Source organism: Leuresthes tenuis, unplaced genomic scaffold, assembly GCF_036924035.1.
Source record: "Leuresthes tenuis unplaced genomic scaffold, fLeuTen1.0.hap1 SCAF_22, whole genome shotgun sequence".
Lineage (NCBI taxonomy): Eukaryota > Metazoa > Chordata > Actinopteri > Atheriniformes > Atherinopsidae > Leuresthes > Leuresthes tenuis.
In genome coordinates this window covers 7,833,849-7,849,474 of record NW_027325376.1, presented here as the reverse complement: position 1 = coordinate 7,849,474, position 15,626 = coordinate 7,833,849, and the positions used below count along the sequence as shown (strand labels likewise).

Here is a 15,626-nt window from a genome sequence, read left to right as displayed (position 1 = left end):
TGAAATGAGAAAGTGTTTTTATATGGAACGACTCTTACCACCGTCCCCTGCTTCCAGCGCCTTTACGGTTTGCTCTTTGAGTCGGTCGGCCTCATTTTTCTTCCTTCTGTGTTCCTCTAATTTGATCTGAAGGTCCTCAGCAACCTGCTGAAGCTCCCTGAGCTGGGCCTGAGGACGGAGAACATTAGTAGACATCTTCGTTAAAACAATCACTTGCGGTTAATTACAAAAATTTTTTCGTTTACATTCAATTTTCAACAAAAAGGGGACAATCGAGCCTCCCTGACATTTTCCTCCTGATCCCGTCCTTTACATGTGCCACAAAGCTAAACAGAAATTTCACAAATAGCCAAATAGCCACTGCAACTGGTTCCCCTTTGGAATTTGCAGATTATATCCAATGAACATTTAATCCACATCTGTTCCCCTGATGGTAGTTTCAGAGGCACCCAAGATATGGATGCTGGATACAAAGTTGACAGAGTGAACGGTTCAACCGTTTCAGCACTAAGTGCTAGTGGGACGATACCGATGTTAGAAATAATAAGTTGGCTGATACCTTTCTTCCTTTAATATCAGTGAAACAATAAATATGCATTATAAAAACAAATCGGAGCAGTTAGTATTTCAGCCCTTCATCCCACTGCATCTTTCTCTGTCACATTATCTCAGAATGAGCACAAATTCTTTCACATGAATGTGTTAACCAACCTTTATCATAACCTCTCGCATGTGAATGATCTTTAGTGTGAAAAACAACAGTTTCAAACAACGTTTTAGCCAGTTAAACCAGACGTTAAACTAGTTATTTGCTGAATCTGCAGCTGCAGGCTAATCCTGTCAGTTTCAGTGCAACATCAGATAAGCATCAGCTACTGCTACTGGCTCATTTCATCCTTTTTTGCCGATAGGCCGACTGCTGTCAACAAGCTTACTATCAGCAGACACCGATGTTATGTCGATATGTCTGAGGATCTCTAGTTTGTGTCAAATATTTCAAGAACTATTGGTTGAACTGCAATAAGATTATGTGCGAACAGTAAAGATCATCTCAGAAATGGTATTCTGCTTTATTTAGAGACATGCAGCAGTTCCTCATGTTTAGGTCTAATTAAAATGTTCGGACATTTAGTCAAGAGGATGAACGTGATGCACATGAGCAGCATTTTTACTGCACACACGATGATGATGAGATCTTTGTAATCCATGTAAACTGTTTTTACTTGGGACATACGTTACATTAATAGAATCTTTTAATCTATCTTTAATCTCTTTCAAAATCTTTCTTATCGTGAATAAGTGAGCAAAAGATTAACTGATCTTTAAAAGGATACTTAGCTAACTAGCTAAGTCAGCTTAGCTAAATTTGACCCATTTCTACTTGATCATTTCCATCTTTTACAGTTTCAAAACAACAAAAAGGAAAAAGGAAACTCTTTCAGGAAACGGCAGGACTCCATCTTTCTTTATTGCATTAGCAGATCTACCTCCCGACCAGAACCAGCTCGTGCTTTTACGAAAACCTTTCCAAACAGCGCTCGGTTCCACACAATGGACTCATTAAATCAGCTGCATCAGAAGGTGTTGCTGTCAAACCAAAAACGACAGCTTATGACAACCAAACATAGCCCATCATCACTCTCTGTAATGGACCAATTAATACCAAAGCACAATAGCTTCCTGCTTGTGTATACGTGTCCACACGTGTGCGAGTGTGTGTGAATTCAGCCTTCCAATCTCTCCTCAGAGACTCTCGTAATGCCGTGATGGATTCTGCGTGGCTCAGCCAGGGATGACTACCTTTCTAGGCCATACTGTTTACTTTGCCACCTTCAGTTTGCAGCAGTGATTTATGAGCTTTCTTATCAGCGTACGAGAAGAAATTTACTTCTGAGTAACACAACTGTATCATAAAAAGCTCCCCGACAGTGTTAAAGGAAAGAATAAAATCCTGAAAACTAATGTGCAAAGTTTACACATAAAACCACAGTGTTGTTGTCTAAATTTACCATTTCAGATGGAGAAAAAAAAGGCAGTTTTGTCTTGAATGGGCCTTGTAAATGCTGCAGTTCATTTCCTCCTTGTGCTGGTGAGAGTGACAACAACCAAATGTTGAACAACGAGTTCTTGTCAATGCTACCTTAAGCTTTGACTAAATAAAGGCTGGAAATTTGATTAAAAAAACACTCTTAACAAGTGGTTTCTGTAGCAGCTGCTTTATCTTTAACCCTTGAACCACAGGAGGAGTTCACGTTTGAGTTATTTGTGTAAGGTTTCCAACACAACGGCCCCAAGGTAACCTTCCCATATCAACAAAGACGCTCTGAGAGAAGAGGATCACAAAGTGCCGCAAGTTTAGAAGGACTAGGTGACACTTCAGCCTCAATATGCCAATCAGCTGCCACAGAGAAAGAACACTGGAATAAAAAAGGAAAAGAAGAAGTTAAGAGGTGAGCGGGGTAAAATCCCAGAGACCATCAGCTGGCAAATCAGACATCTCTGCTATTGTGTGTGTGTGTGTGTGTGTGACAAAAAGTGTCCTTCTGGCAAATCTACTTAGTCAAATGTGTGTACTTCGCAAAAAGTGGCATCTTTCAAACTGGATTTTCCATTACAAGCAAACATGTAAAACACAAACATGTCTTTATCAAAAAGAAATGCTTTTTAACAAAAGCAGTTCTGTGAAAGGCTTCAAAATGCCTTGAAACTAGATGATTTATAAACAATAAAGCATAAAATAACAAGGATTGAGGGCAACCCTGAGAAAGTCACAGAATTGTAAAATGTGCCGCAGCTTCAATAAGTCCTTCAGAGTCCACACTGCATACTTTCAAATGACTCAAAAAATGCTGAACAGTTTTAAAGCACAGTGATCCATTAAGTGATGAGATCACTGAACTTTTAAATGTTGCCTGCAAACATCTCAACAAATCTAATCTGCTCTGGGTTTAAATGGTTTCAGTGTACAGGAAGCAGAACATCAAGCACATCAAAACAACATGGACAAATGCTGAAACTGAGTTTCTGAAGCTGCAACATGTTTCAGGAGGGAACCGCTGTGTTGCATCACCTTATCCTTTCACAACACTTTGCAAGTGTTTGGGAACTGGGGAGAACAGCTGTTGAACTGTGGTTCTGAACAAGATATTTCCACATTCTTGCTTGATATGAGATTACGGGTGTTCAACAGTTTAACCTTCAACCTCTTTTGTTGTAGAAATGTTTTCAACGGATGATAGACCTGAGCTGAAGGCAGGCTGAACCCTTCTACTGTCAGGCTTTCAATATGTTTTCTATTTCCTGTTTTCTTGGTTGATTTTTTTTAAATATCTATATAGATACATTTAATGTCGATGTTTATATGTTATATTTTACATTTATGCAATTATGTTGCCAAATGTTTGCCAGAAGCTCCAATATAAAACGGTGAGTAGCACAGAAGATCGCTGTAAACCACCCAGTGCGAATCATATCGCTGTTACTTCCCCTCAAGATAAGCAAGAAACTACTCACCCTCTACCAGATTATGGCCTATCCCAAACAAGATCAAAAGCCATGGACTTGTGGAATAACTGTGGATAACACCATGCATGGTGCCCATGTCCACTCTCTCACAGAGTGAGAGCAGTTACTGTCTGAGAGCAGTTGTAAGGTTGGCAATAATGATGACAATGATGTTTGTGAGTGAAAGGTTCTGGTACAAATCAAAGAATTTGAATAGGAAATACACCATTGACAGTAGATGTATATCATATATGCTTAAATAGGAAAATGCATGAACTGGTTTACCAAATGATGATAAGGAAACGCTGTTTTTTGATGACTGAAGAGCAGTAAACATCTTGCTTAAACAGGGCAAAAAGAAGCTCCACAATAGGCTGTGGTTGGTATTGGAAAGTGGTGCTGGTGGCACAACAGACGTGTGTAGCAGCAGGTGCCGATAACATGCAGGATATAACAGTACCACAGAACACAAGCTGCTTACTTAGAATAGAAATCCTCAGAGGCAAGCGCATCTTAAAGCAAATTAACCTCAAAGTCCCCATCCTTCAAGTGTGTTAGCCAGCTAGCCAGGTGATAACACTAAAGTTACAATGACAGCACAAGTAAGTTAATTAAATCTATAGAGGATTACAACAACAAACAATATCCTCGTAGAACCGCAACAAACAAGGAGCAGGTTGCACATTTTTATGCTAATTTTGAGGGACGCTTCCATATTGTGTTTAAAGCAATAGAAAATTACAGGGCAGAGAAAAAAAAAAGCTAAAAGGGGAATGTCAACATCCAGCAAAATGCAGTCTTAGAATATATCAAAATCTATTTGAACCTCCGTGACTTTTCCTCCAGAGCAATATCAGGACGTTCTGTGCTGGAGGAAGTGAAAACAAATGTTTTCATAGCGATGTCATGTGGTTTAAACATTGGCCCCCGTGTAGCTTTTAGCTCAGCTGTAAGGAAAGCTCCCGATTCTCCAAATGCTGATAGGATTCTGTCTACTGCAAGTAAGACATGGACTATTCACAGGAACTTCATAAAAACACCATCTAAAAAAAATATGGCTGTGGACTCTTCATCTTGATTTATTAAGCAGAACCCCATTTGCACCGATTCTAAATTACTGTACTATTAATCTAAGTCTTTGCTGTGGGAATTAAGTTTCTGATATTTTTGCTCTGGTGACATCTAGAGTCTGAGAGTGTCTCCCTTTGCTAATAATTTCAATTTAACCTGTAATTTCCAGAGAGGTTAAAAGTAACTACAGTACAGAGGCTAATCTGCAACAGTTCATAATTATAAGAGGATACTTTTAATCCTGTATCAAGCAAACAAAGTTGAAACAATATTTAAATTCTCGTGTATAAAGAGGGAAAACCTTGATGATGCCCAACCTCTCTTTCTAACAACTGCATGTTTTATTACTTCAGCAAATTACCTGTTTCTCCCTCCAGAGCAGCACTCCCTCCTCGATCAGCTGCTGCTTGAGACGCAAACCCTCATCCAAGGTCCTCATCTGGCCCTCCACGTACGCTCGCTCCCTCTGTCCTAGATTCCTGGAAGAAAGCCAAAAGAGAAAATGCAAAGCCTCGTCATTACTGACAAAGAAAAAAAAACCTCGACCACTCCTGCTAAGGTCACCAAGATGCTGAATCCAATTTTTAAGGGCCTGCGATGCAGCAGGAATCCAAATGGGAAAAATAGAAAAGTAAATAAGATGGAGGCTAATGCTGTGTGGTTCAACCAAATTGTTTTTGAAGTCTGGCAAACAAAGACCTTTTGAAAACATAACGATATAAACGCTGCCTGCATGTGGGTTTTGGGGGGAATAGCAAAGACTGACATCATAGCGGACAGTCAACAGAAGTAGAGGGTTTACATTTCTGCATCACAGTATGGTTAATCTTTGTAATGCAGGGAAGAGCAAAGATGATAAAGCAGATTTGTCAGGAAAATGAGTTCAGAGTAATATTAGTATTCACAGACACACCACCTGTGCAGCATGAAGTCTTCTTCCTTTATGAGTTAAACTATCTGAGTGGAAAACGCCTCTGGATGACAGGAACAATTTCAAATGGAGAAAAATGTGTAATGAGGTTGTGAATCAGAGGTGCTTCAAACATACACAATCTCCTCACAACAATGCTGTGGTGCAGCTTACAAGAGTAAGTGTGAGCTGCATCCTGTTTTTAATCTTAGTGACATTATGCCCCCTGGTGGCTCAGTGACTGAGTCAACACTGGTGTGTAGCAATGTAGCTAACAGTGCAGCTAGCAGTACATTATGTATTTGTTATTGATAAGTAGCCATCTATTAAGAGCAAAATAAATAATCCCTTTTTTGGTTGTTTGTCTTAACAGATCTGCTCCAAAAGCTCGGTTTCACATCCAGCTAAATATCAGTTTCTCATTCAGATTTACTTTCAGCTAACCAATTTTGTGCCCTTTTTTTTTTATAAATAGTGAATCTCAGCTTTTGGATTCAACTGACCAGCAAGTGTTCTGGCAGCGAGCGTGGCTGTTGTATTCATCTGAAGCGTCGCAGCAATCTGGCGAGAGACACAGGAGAAACCAGTCCAACGTACACACAAGAAAACAGAGAAGACAACATGTCAGCACAGAGAGGTGAACAATATGTCTGCATTCTAAATCAGTCATTTCCAATTTCCTCTTGAGGATGAATTAAGGATTTATCCATTTATCAATAAGAAGATCAAACTCATAATTTGGCAACAAAATCACATAAACTGCGACCAGTTCTGTTTTTCAAGTACTTTCAGATCACAATAATACTTTTTTTTTTTTGGCAAAAAAACTTTCATTTTTTATTTAGTTAGTGACTGACTGACATCTGCACATAATTTATTCCACTGTGCTATCATTTGTAAATAGAGCCATTATACTTATACTCTATACATAGGGAGGTGAACAATTCACCTCAACACTGCAACACATTTATCTGTCATACAGAGCCTTGCTACAATTACTCATTTGTCATGAAGAGACTTTATTCTCTCCCCGAGTCCCAACTTATTTGCTTTTCTGCATCAACAAGTGCAATCGTGTCTGAAAATAGTGCCACACTGACATGAAAGTACAGTGGCAACACTCGGTATATCATTTTATCTTAAAAAACAAAAAATGGCTTCTTTTTTTTTTTTTTACATTGTATTTTACTCTATGTCTTAGATTGTTAATAGTTTTATTCCACTCATTAACTTAATAACACTTTTTTTTTTTTTTTTACAATTCACCAGCATACATACTGTAGATACAGAGGTGGAATGCAGCCAGCATGAATACAACCGAGTTTAATATCTTATACTGAAGAATTTGCAGTAAGTAGCAGTAATAATAACACCTTTAATAAAGTTATTTGTTACTTCATCTGTATCCATCTATATATCTATCGATGATCTAAGCATCAGCACATTCTCTTTAATGCAGATACTGTTGATCTGGCCAGTAACTGACCATTAAAGATGGAGACTGGATCTTTGTGCCTGTGTGATATCTCTCTCTGGCTCAGACAGGGTCTCTTAACATCAAGCACTTACGACATCAGCAGCATCTTGTGCTACGAGGGCTCTAATCTGGCTTTTGCTGGATGTTTTACCAGGAGAGTGGGCACAGTGGGAAATTTTCTCAATTACCCAGAACCCCAGTGATGACCAGTGGAATGCGAACGTTGCAGCCCAAAAAAGGAAGCCAATGAACACCTCTCAACTACCAGAAAGACGAAGAAAAGCGATGATGTGTTCGCTTTTAAGTGGCTACACTCATGGCGGGGAGGTTATAAGAAGGCAAGTGGGAGTAGAATAAAGGAGAGGCGAAAGGGTGAGGGAGGCTTGTGGAAATATTCCCCTGCTGCTATTTCAATTCTCATTCCTTCCATGTTTTGTTCTTTCAATGGTTGCATGAGGTCTATTGCTGTTGCTATGCTGGAGACAAACGATGTCGATAAAAGAATGTCCAGAGTTTATCCCGAATGAAAAGCCACGGGATAACAAAAGTGGAAGTAAAAACGGGCTGCGAAGCTATGCAATCAGGCATCGCACGTGGCACACTTTAAGAAACAATGGGGAAGAGCCTTAAGGAAAAAGTGCAGGATGTTTTCCAAGAAAAGTGAGCGTTAGGCAGCCGCATTTAGTTTGCCGTTCCTTCTGACTGTCTGTACTATAAAAAGAAGTGACAGCGTCTACATTAACATGTCAGCTTCTTGGCATCAAGTAAGATATGTGGAGAAAGCAAACAGTGTAACCTTTTACACATTTAAATGAGAACTTCACAGCTATCTGAAAGCATCATTTCTAAAACAGAGGGAGCATACATAGAACAGTTTTTGTTGTTGCTGTTTTCTGAACAGATCTGTTCATAACTAGAGCACTGCCCCACTTCAAAACCTTTCAAAACTTTTTTCAGCCTGAATAACACAGTGTAAGAATGCAGCCTTACCACAAATGCCATCGTTTACTCGTGATGATGGGATGTAGTGCGGGCGAAAACCAAGGTTGGTGCAGTAAAATCGGCCTTGAGGACAGGCCGAGGTGCCTGCGTGGAGCCAAGAGAAGAGGTCAGCAGAGCATGTCGAACTCACTTTCAAAAACTAATCCATCGTAAAACTGTACATGCCCAGGCAGCTGCATTTTTACAGATGGCACAAGCCTTTTAGTTTAATTATGTTGGCGTTGTTGTGTGTGTGTGTTTCCACCTGTTCAGGAGTTAAAAACAGGCAACTGGTCTATTGTGCGTTAATGTTGGGGTACCAGCCCTTAAAATGGAAGAGCATTTTTCTTTTTAGAGGAAGTAAGCTAGCCTTTGATCCAGATTTAACCTCTCACCTCATTTTGCTATGAATATGTAACTAAGAACTCTTGACAACTGAACACAGCCATAATATATCTGCTTTCCGGGGCTGGGGAGTGTCCACCTTTATCATCTCCTGTTTTCACTACACGAGACATTTCGCGCCTGACAAAAAAATATATATATATAAATCTGACTTCAGTCACTCCACAGTCTCGTTGATATAATTACACTCGAGAAGTTCAGTTGGCTTCATTAACTACTTGCTCATTCTGCTCCCTTTGTAGTGGATAAAGAGGTGCAGTAGGGTGCTTATACTGATGCTGGGCATGATACAGTTTAATTAATGACCCTTTCAGCCGACCACCTGCGGGTATTTTTATCTCTTCATTTCTGATATTCAATAAAACCAACAGCAGCCCCTCACTGTTCACCCTCTTTACAAGGCTTCTGATTCAGAAAGAGAACCTCGTATAAGTGAAGAGTTCATGGTGATTATCATGACACTCCATCAAGTGTCCATCAAGGTTGGGACAATCATTTCTTATGCCTCCAAAATTTTAACACGCACCTCTGAATAACGGATCGACTTATTCAGAACTTTTCACATTAACCAGCACCGAAAACAGGTCGATATGTACGAATCTGAAAATACATACAAATGTTTTCTCACTCAAGCTGAACTATTAACCATGTCATTTTTCTAAATGCTGATGGATATTTCCATTATAGTTAAATGCACTATAGTTAAAAAACACTATTTTCTTTTGTTTTAAGTTTCTAACCAACAACCACAAAAGTGCTGTGATGTAAACCAAGGAAAGAAACTTCACATCAAAGCTGAAGAACATATTTTGGCCACTGAATAATCCCTATCAACGGATATGTCACATAAATCTACAGAATCTGTTAGCAAGGGACAGACTCTCTGGCTTCCATTTCTAGTTAAAGCAGCGCTGACCTAACAGTACTTTGAGAATCTTTTGAGATGCAGAACATTTGTTAAAACAGAATCTAGAAAGTTCCAGCTATCTGTGGAAGAAAACATACACTCTGTTCCCAACTATTAATACATTCAAAAGTGTGTTATATTCAGCAAAGTAAAGAAAGAATGAAATGTCACTTAGACGACACTCAGGCTGCTCTTTGTGTTTTGCACTGGCTCCTTTCTGTATCTTATTGTGGCTTCTGTAGTATCTGAAAATGTGGAGACAACATCACAAGCTGTAGATCTGTTCAGGCAGTATAAGCAACACTGTCTTTATCATCTCTTTAGCTGCCCACCACTGTCGAGCCTCGATAGTGTTGGAACGCTCCTTACAAACTTTGCATGAATAATCCCACGAAAGAAAAGTATTGAATCTTCCAGTCTGACTTTGTTTACCCCCAGTGAGAAAGTGTTATAATTGTCAAACATTGATTTAGCTCTTTGCATTTCTAGCAACAGAGAAGAAGTCTTGGTCTGGAAAACCATTACACAGAGATCTGTTGACGACACCAGAAATACAGAATCCTGACCACCGACCCCAGAACTTTTAGACTATAGCCGACAGGTTCCCAGATTGACCTTTAACAGGCTCAGATTGTTATTACAACTTTCTAAAAATAATATTAATAGGATTCTTTACATTATATAGACGTGTCTGGCACACTGCAAGAGCCTCACTTAAGGGGAAGTACCACTCTAAACTTCTGTGAGTTGAGTTGTAGCAGGATGCCAAGCGTGTAAACTCACACACACACACACACACACACACACACACACACGAGTATAAAACCCAACCATGGAAGAACTGTGTTCCATCACATACACTTAGAAAAGCGCTCCTTTACCGAGGCAGGTGTAAAATTCAGGACATGCAAGAATGCTGACTGCCCAGTTCAGAAGATTCAGAAGACCCTGAAAATGTCTCATGTTGATGAGATGGTGAAAAGAGAAATGTATGTCAAGGACCATAGTGGAGATTGTGAAGTTTTGGCAACATAGATTACTGATCACTATATTAATCAGACTTGCTTGGCCAGATTTAAGTGAGTTGTGAGTTACCAATAAGAATAAAAAGAATAGGCAAAAGGCTGGTGGTCAGTTGACTCCAGTGTTCATGAGTCAAGTAAAAAAAGCATAATTATAATCAGAATACTAAGCAAAGTCGAATATCTCTATTCCCATATTTAGAAGTTCTGTGAGTTTAGTAATTAATTATTAACATTGCACAAATTTGCACAGATGACGCACCGTTTGTCAACATTGGTAAACAGACGCTCACTTGACTATATAACTTTTTACCTGGTTCATCAGAGCCGTCTGCGCAGTCGCAGTAGTCATCGTTCACCTGCTCGAAGGGGATCATTTTCGACCCGTCAATGCACAAAAAAGACTTCCTCTCCCTGTAAAATCTTTTGTCTGTAAGAAAAAGAAAAAAAGAGGGGAAAAGAAAGAAGCTAATTGGTGAAAACCCCGAACTACAACTACAAATAACACCCAAACAAAGTAAATGACATGACATGGAGATTTACACAAGTTGTGTTTGTCTTTTAAGAAATAAACTACGTCTCATGTCCTTGCTGCATGTTTTGTACAACTGTACAACCTTCAGAGATTGCAGCTTTATGGGAACTTAGAACAGAGTGTCTCTGCTGAGGCTGTACAAGCTTTAACACACGCAGGGTTATCAATAAATGTGATGACAGCTACTTAGCTTTAAGCTAAAACGGGGCAGGGAACTTACAGGACGAAGATATGCCTCTAACTTTCCGCGAGTCCACAAGACCAAACCAAAAGAATGCTGCAATAATAATGTGGAAACGCATTTCAATTCACTGCCTGCCTCCTGCTTCATTAAAATCCCGCTCAAGGGTGTTTCAAACTCATGATACAGTGCCACCGTTTCACTGGCTGTGTCCGAACTTCCTGAAACATGCCATCACGTGAGCCTGCTGTTGCCCTCTATTGGCTTGGTATCGAAGCTAATTAAATTCCTTGGACCAATCACAAGTGAGAATAGCAGTCAAGGAGAGAGGGCGGGAACATTGACGCTCATTGGTTTATTTAGACAGATTTCCTTTCCCTATATGTTCAATGTTTTATTATTTTGAAATAGCTCATTCACAAATTAAAGCACATTATAATCACGGTCAGTTTTTTTATTAGATAGATAGATAGATAGATAGATAGATAGATAGATAGATAGATAGATAGATAGATAGATAGATAGATAGATAGATAGATAGATATTCACACAGAAATTATATTTCATAAAACCAGATAACTTTATTAATATTATACCATCTTTACAAATCTTTACACAGAAGTTTGAAAGGAATCATTTCGAAATGCAGCAATTTCAATCAGCACAGTAACTGGGTTTGAGGCACTTGAAAAGGTAAATCTGAAAGCCCATTTACAACAACGCTAATTAAAGATATTTGTCATGGATCGATTTAAATATATCATTTGTCATTATTAAGTCGAGTGTAAATGCCTGCATTGCATAGGGACTCTTTGCTCTGAATATAAGAAAAGTCTCGGATAATGCCCGGAAAGGAATGTGAGTCCAACGGTGGGCGCAGAGCCAACATTGGCATCAGTCCGGATGTCATGTATGGTGACATAAAACCTGCCATACCGCCGCTTGCGGATGAGTAGGTCAGTCGCAGGGGACTTACACCGAGGCGAGGGTTTAGCCCGTACAGACTATCTCCCCCAGTGCCCTGTGGCACATGGAGCGGGGAGAAGGCTGACTTGCTCCCCATAGCGCCGAGCGCTCCAGACAGTCCAATAGAAGGCCTGAACGAACCGGGAAGAGTAGACGGAGACATAGGCCTACTACCAGAATCAAGTTTGTTCTCTTTGGAGCTCAAGACCAGCTCAATGGATTTCACAATGTCACCTTTGCACGTTTTCACCATAGACTCCAATGTGTCGCGTTTCTGATTGGGGAAGATCTTGGCCATGATGTCGGTGGGGTCACGCTCAAGAGTCGGGCTGTCCTTGGGTTTCTCCGATTCGCTTCCCGACTCTGTATCAGAGGAGGAAAGCGACCCTTGCGGACTCTGTGTCTGGTCTGACAGCCGATCGCACAGCCGTGACGGACTTCCACTGTCAGTCGTGATTGAAGCTGTGTTGTCCTTTCCTGGAGACAGCTCCTTCTTGTCACTTGGAGAGGGCACCCGGGCGCTATGGGGTGCAAAGAGGGCTCGACCCATGAATCCGTTGTAAATGTTGTATTTGCTTAGTTTGTCATCTGTAAATGGTTAAAATAGAAAAAAGTGGCGTTTAATAACCTGCGCATAGTTATGTCTGCGACATGTAGCGCGTAAAATCTCCATAGCCATCCAACTGCCATGCGTAAAACTTTGATTAACTTCACTGTAAGTCAAACTTCAAATAAAACATACTAAAACACTTGATTGAGAATATTGAGAATATCGATTCATGTAATTAATTAGGATGAGAATGTATCTGTATCAATGTGAAGTTACTCAATCATTTTAACAGTCCAAATAATATTTTCCAATTTTTTTATGTCAACTCACCATCCTTATGATTCTGAGCTTCAAAAACGTCAAAGTTTGGAGCTGTTGGAGTGTTGCTGCTAGATGCTGGTACCCCAGTGCCAAGGGGTGACCCCTGAGGGATTCCCGCCTCCCTTCCGATCGCTGAGCCGGGATACAACAGCCGGAGTTCCCGGGCTTCGCTCTCCTCCTGAGCCTGTTGCCTTCTCAGTGCCACCTGCGCGGCCATCACCCGCTGCCTTTCCGCTATCAGTGTGCACTTTGCACAAATGCAGTCTCTCCAGCGACAGAAGCGTTTGTGGCCTTTCAGCGCAGAGACCACGCCGTGGTTCCTGCATCTGGCACACTTCGGGGTCCGGGGATATCCTCTGTCCAGCGCAGGGTTACAAGCCCGGAGAAAAAGTGGCGGAGGTCGCAGGAGGGAAGGGGGCATCTGCAAGCTACCAAGAGGGTTGGCGGTGTGCCCGGCCAAGCTGAGGGGTTTGATCCTGCTCTCCATCACCTGAGAGGATGCAAAAACAATTTTTTGGATCGATCCACTGCAGTTAATGATGTAGTTATTCGGGTGATCTGGCCCTCTCTGAATGACTAACTTCTTTCTACTGCACTGGCACTCTGGAACAGCGCGCTTTAAGTGTCTCCACTCCAGGTGGTTTGACATGAAATTCAACACCCTTGTCACACCCCTTTCCGCTCCAGCCTCTTAATACCCTATCATGTTTATTTGCATCCCAGATGAATAGTGGTCTAATCTGATGCAACTGAGCCTATATGTGCTAGAAAATTTTAGGCTTGCCAAGATCAGAATGTATGACCTTTACATAAACTTAACAAGCATCTGCTCTGCTCACCTTTATATTTACATTTAAGTTTGCGTTCCCAAAGAAAAAATTATTAACTCAATTAGGTCAGCATGTCACAAACCATGCATTTCAAAAGCAAGGAAAATTAAGAAAAAAAAAAACATGTTGCCTCAGGTCAGCTTCACACAATTACCCCCTTTGTTTTCTCTGAATATTCACTGTTTTTAACACAATAGTCCTAACAGCTACAACAACATGTAATTATCTACCTGGTTATCCTGCGGAACAAATTACCTTGACAAAAGACCCATCTGCCAATAAGCACCCAGTGAGATTTATGGATAGCTAATCACACCTTGTCACATGTTTCATTCAATTCTGTTAATTCAGACAGGCTCCAGTTACATAAGACTGCCTCACCCCTCATTACTTGAAAACAACTTCAGCATAAAGTGACAATCACAGCTCCATCGCCAAGGGAAACATAACTGAAACTCTGTTAGTCAAGCATTCACACATCTTTTTCAACTGCTGCGTGTTTGCACATAGCTATAATAATGCCAGCCGTGTAGAATGATCCTGCTACTGATACAATAATCCTATTTACTGTTCTATACGGTGTTCTTATTACTTATTTTGTCCATTCTTACAATAGTAAGCTTCCATTTTCAAGTTGCCTGAGTTGTCACTGTCAACAGACACTAGAAAGGTGAATAAAATGTTATTAATGATACGACCCTGGGCTGTTAGATATCTCTTAATCATCTAGAACAAGACATCAGGGCTACTCTTGGTTTCCCCTGTAGCTCTAACTCCTCTAGACTCTTTCTGAATAATGAATGTGGTTTGAAGAAGAAGTAGAAGGAATCACTGTGTCCCCCTGTGGCGTTTTATTGAGATAATGATTCCCTCAGGGGCATCTTTGAGGAAGATCTGCTTCAGCAGAGGCAAAGGAAATTGCTTGTGATTTGATGCAGACACGACTGTAATGTTACTGCTGCTCCGGCAGGCCTGTAGGTGTTGCCGATAGAAGAAGATAGCTGTTTTTGAAACTAAAACTTCTGAGTAACTGATGGTACATTTTTCACCTCTTCTTCACATGGGTGTCTGTGCCACCATTCCCTTATGGGTGATGGATCTTATCAGAAGAATACCTCCTTCTTTTGCTGCTTGGGGAGAAGCTCTATGCACAGCTGCACATATACAATCATGCACAGACAAAGTGCTAACACATTTTGCAAAACTTTCAGGCATTTCTTGCTAAAAGAAATGTAAAGCGTCCTGATAATGATTTTTACAGAGGATGCATTGAGAAGTGACTCTGCTATTTGCAGAAAGATGTTCCAGTAGTTATGGGCCCCAATCAATAGGGGTTGGTACAGACCTACTCCAGCTGTGCATCACAGAAAGATAATCTGAACTGCATCCATCAACACAGAGTGCATAGCCTAACAACACAAATAAACGCCAGTGATGCAGATGCTGTGTGGACGCACACGCTGTTTTTATCATTTCATCCACTGTGAAGTGGAATTTAATGTTTGGATTTGTGGCTGGCAAGTTTATCCAGACACATTAAGCTGCTCCCACCTGGCTTTTTTTCTTTTCTTTTTTTCCCCCACTTCGGCTGTTTTCATAGACCAGCCACAGCCTTTTTCTGGCATGGAGGATAGCTGGGAGCAACCCTGCATCAGCCCTATAGAATGTGTATAGACCACATTCAGCTTTTGGAAATGTTCTCATTGTGTACCTCAAGGTGAAAGGTTGGGACACAATCAGCTGGAAAAGGCTTCCATGAATTGGATTATATATAAAAGCTGCAGCACTATGTTTACTTACTCAATATAATTTCTTTTTAACTGTGGATTACAGGATAACCTACAAGGCCAAATCAGCTTGTTTTTTGTTTTGTTTTTTTAAGGCTAGTGCCCTTTATTTGACAGGAGGTGGACAGGCTAAGAAATTGGGGAAAATATGCTGCAATGACCCCAGGCATGTCTCGAAC

General features: G+C 40.5%; 2 protein-coding genes across 4 annotated transcripts in view; both read right to left on the bottom strand.

Moving 5' to 3' along the window:
- Window positions 1-11,210, bottom strand: part of LOC140282137 (glucosidase 2 subunit beta-like) — a 118,764-nt gene extending 107,554 nt beyond the window's left edge. For all 3 annotated transcript variants that reach the window (XM_072376717.1, XM_072376718.1, XM_072376719.1), the window contains exons 1-6: window positions 11,033-11,210; window positions 10,591-10,707; window positions 7,953-8,048; window positions 5,989-6,046; window positions 4,937-5,054; window positions 39-168 (exon numbers count right to left, since the gene is read on the bottom strand). In XM_072376717.1, coding sequence (XP_072232818.1) covers window positions 39-168; window positions 4,937-5,054; window positions 5,989-6,046; window positions 7,953-8,048; window positions 10,591-10,707; window positions 11,033-11,114 — 601 coding nt within the window. In that variant the 5' untranslated portion in view covers window positions 11,115-11,210. The remainder of the gene's footprint in view (window positions 1-38; window positions 169-4,936; window positions 5,055-5,988; window positions 6,047-7,952; window positions 8,049-10,590; window positions 10,708-11,032) is intronic.
- Window positions 11,211-11,549: 339 nt separating this feature from the next.
- LOC140282028 (doublesex- and mab-3-related transcription factor A1-like) lies at window positions 11,550-13,452 on the bottom strand. Its single transcript, XM_072376570.1, has 2 exons — window positions 12,840-13,452; window positions 11,550-12,547 (listed from the first exon to the last, which is right to left on the bottom strand). Exons 1-2 carry the CDS (start codon window positions 13,315-13,317, stop codon window positions 11,754-11,756), a joined length of 1,272 nt encoding a protein of 423 aa, XP_072232671.1. The 5' UTR covers window positions 13,318-13,452; the 3' UTR covers window positions 11,550-11,753.
- Between the last annotated feature and the right edge of the window lie 2,174 nt (window positions 13,453-15,626).

Bases quoted from the DNA above. Each gene is read 5' to 3' on its own strand.
- LOC140282028 (XM_072376570.1), bottom strand. From the start codon at position 13,317: ATGGAGAGCAGGATCAAACCCCTCAGCTTGGCCGGGCACACCGCCAAC. The intron at 12,548-12,839 runs GTGAGTTGACAT...AACCATTTACAG, and splicing joins AGCTCAGAATCATAAGGATG to ATGACAAACTAAGCAAATAC.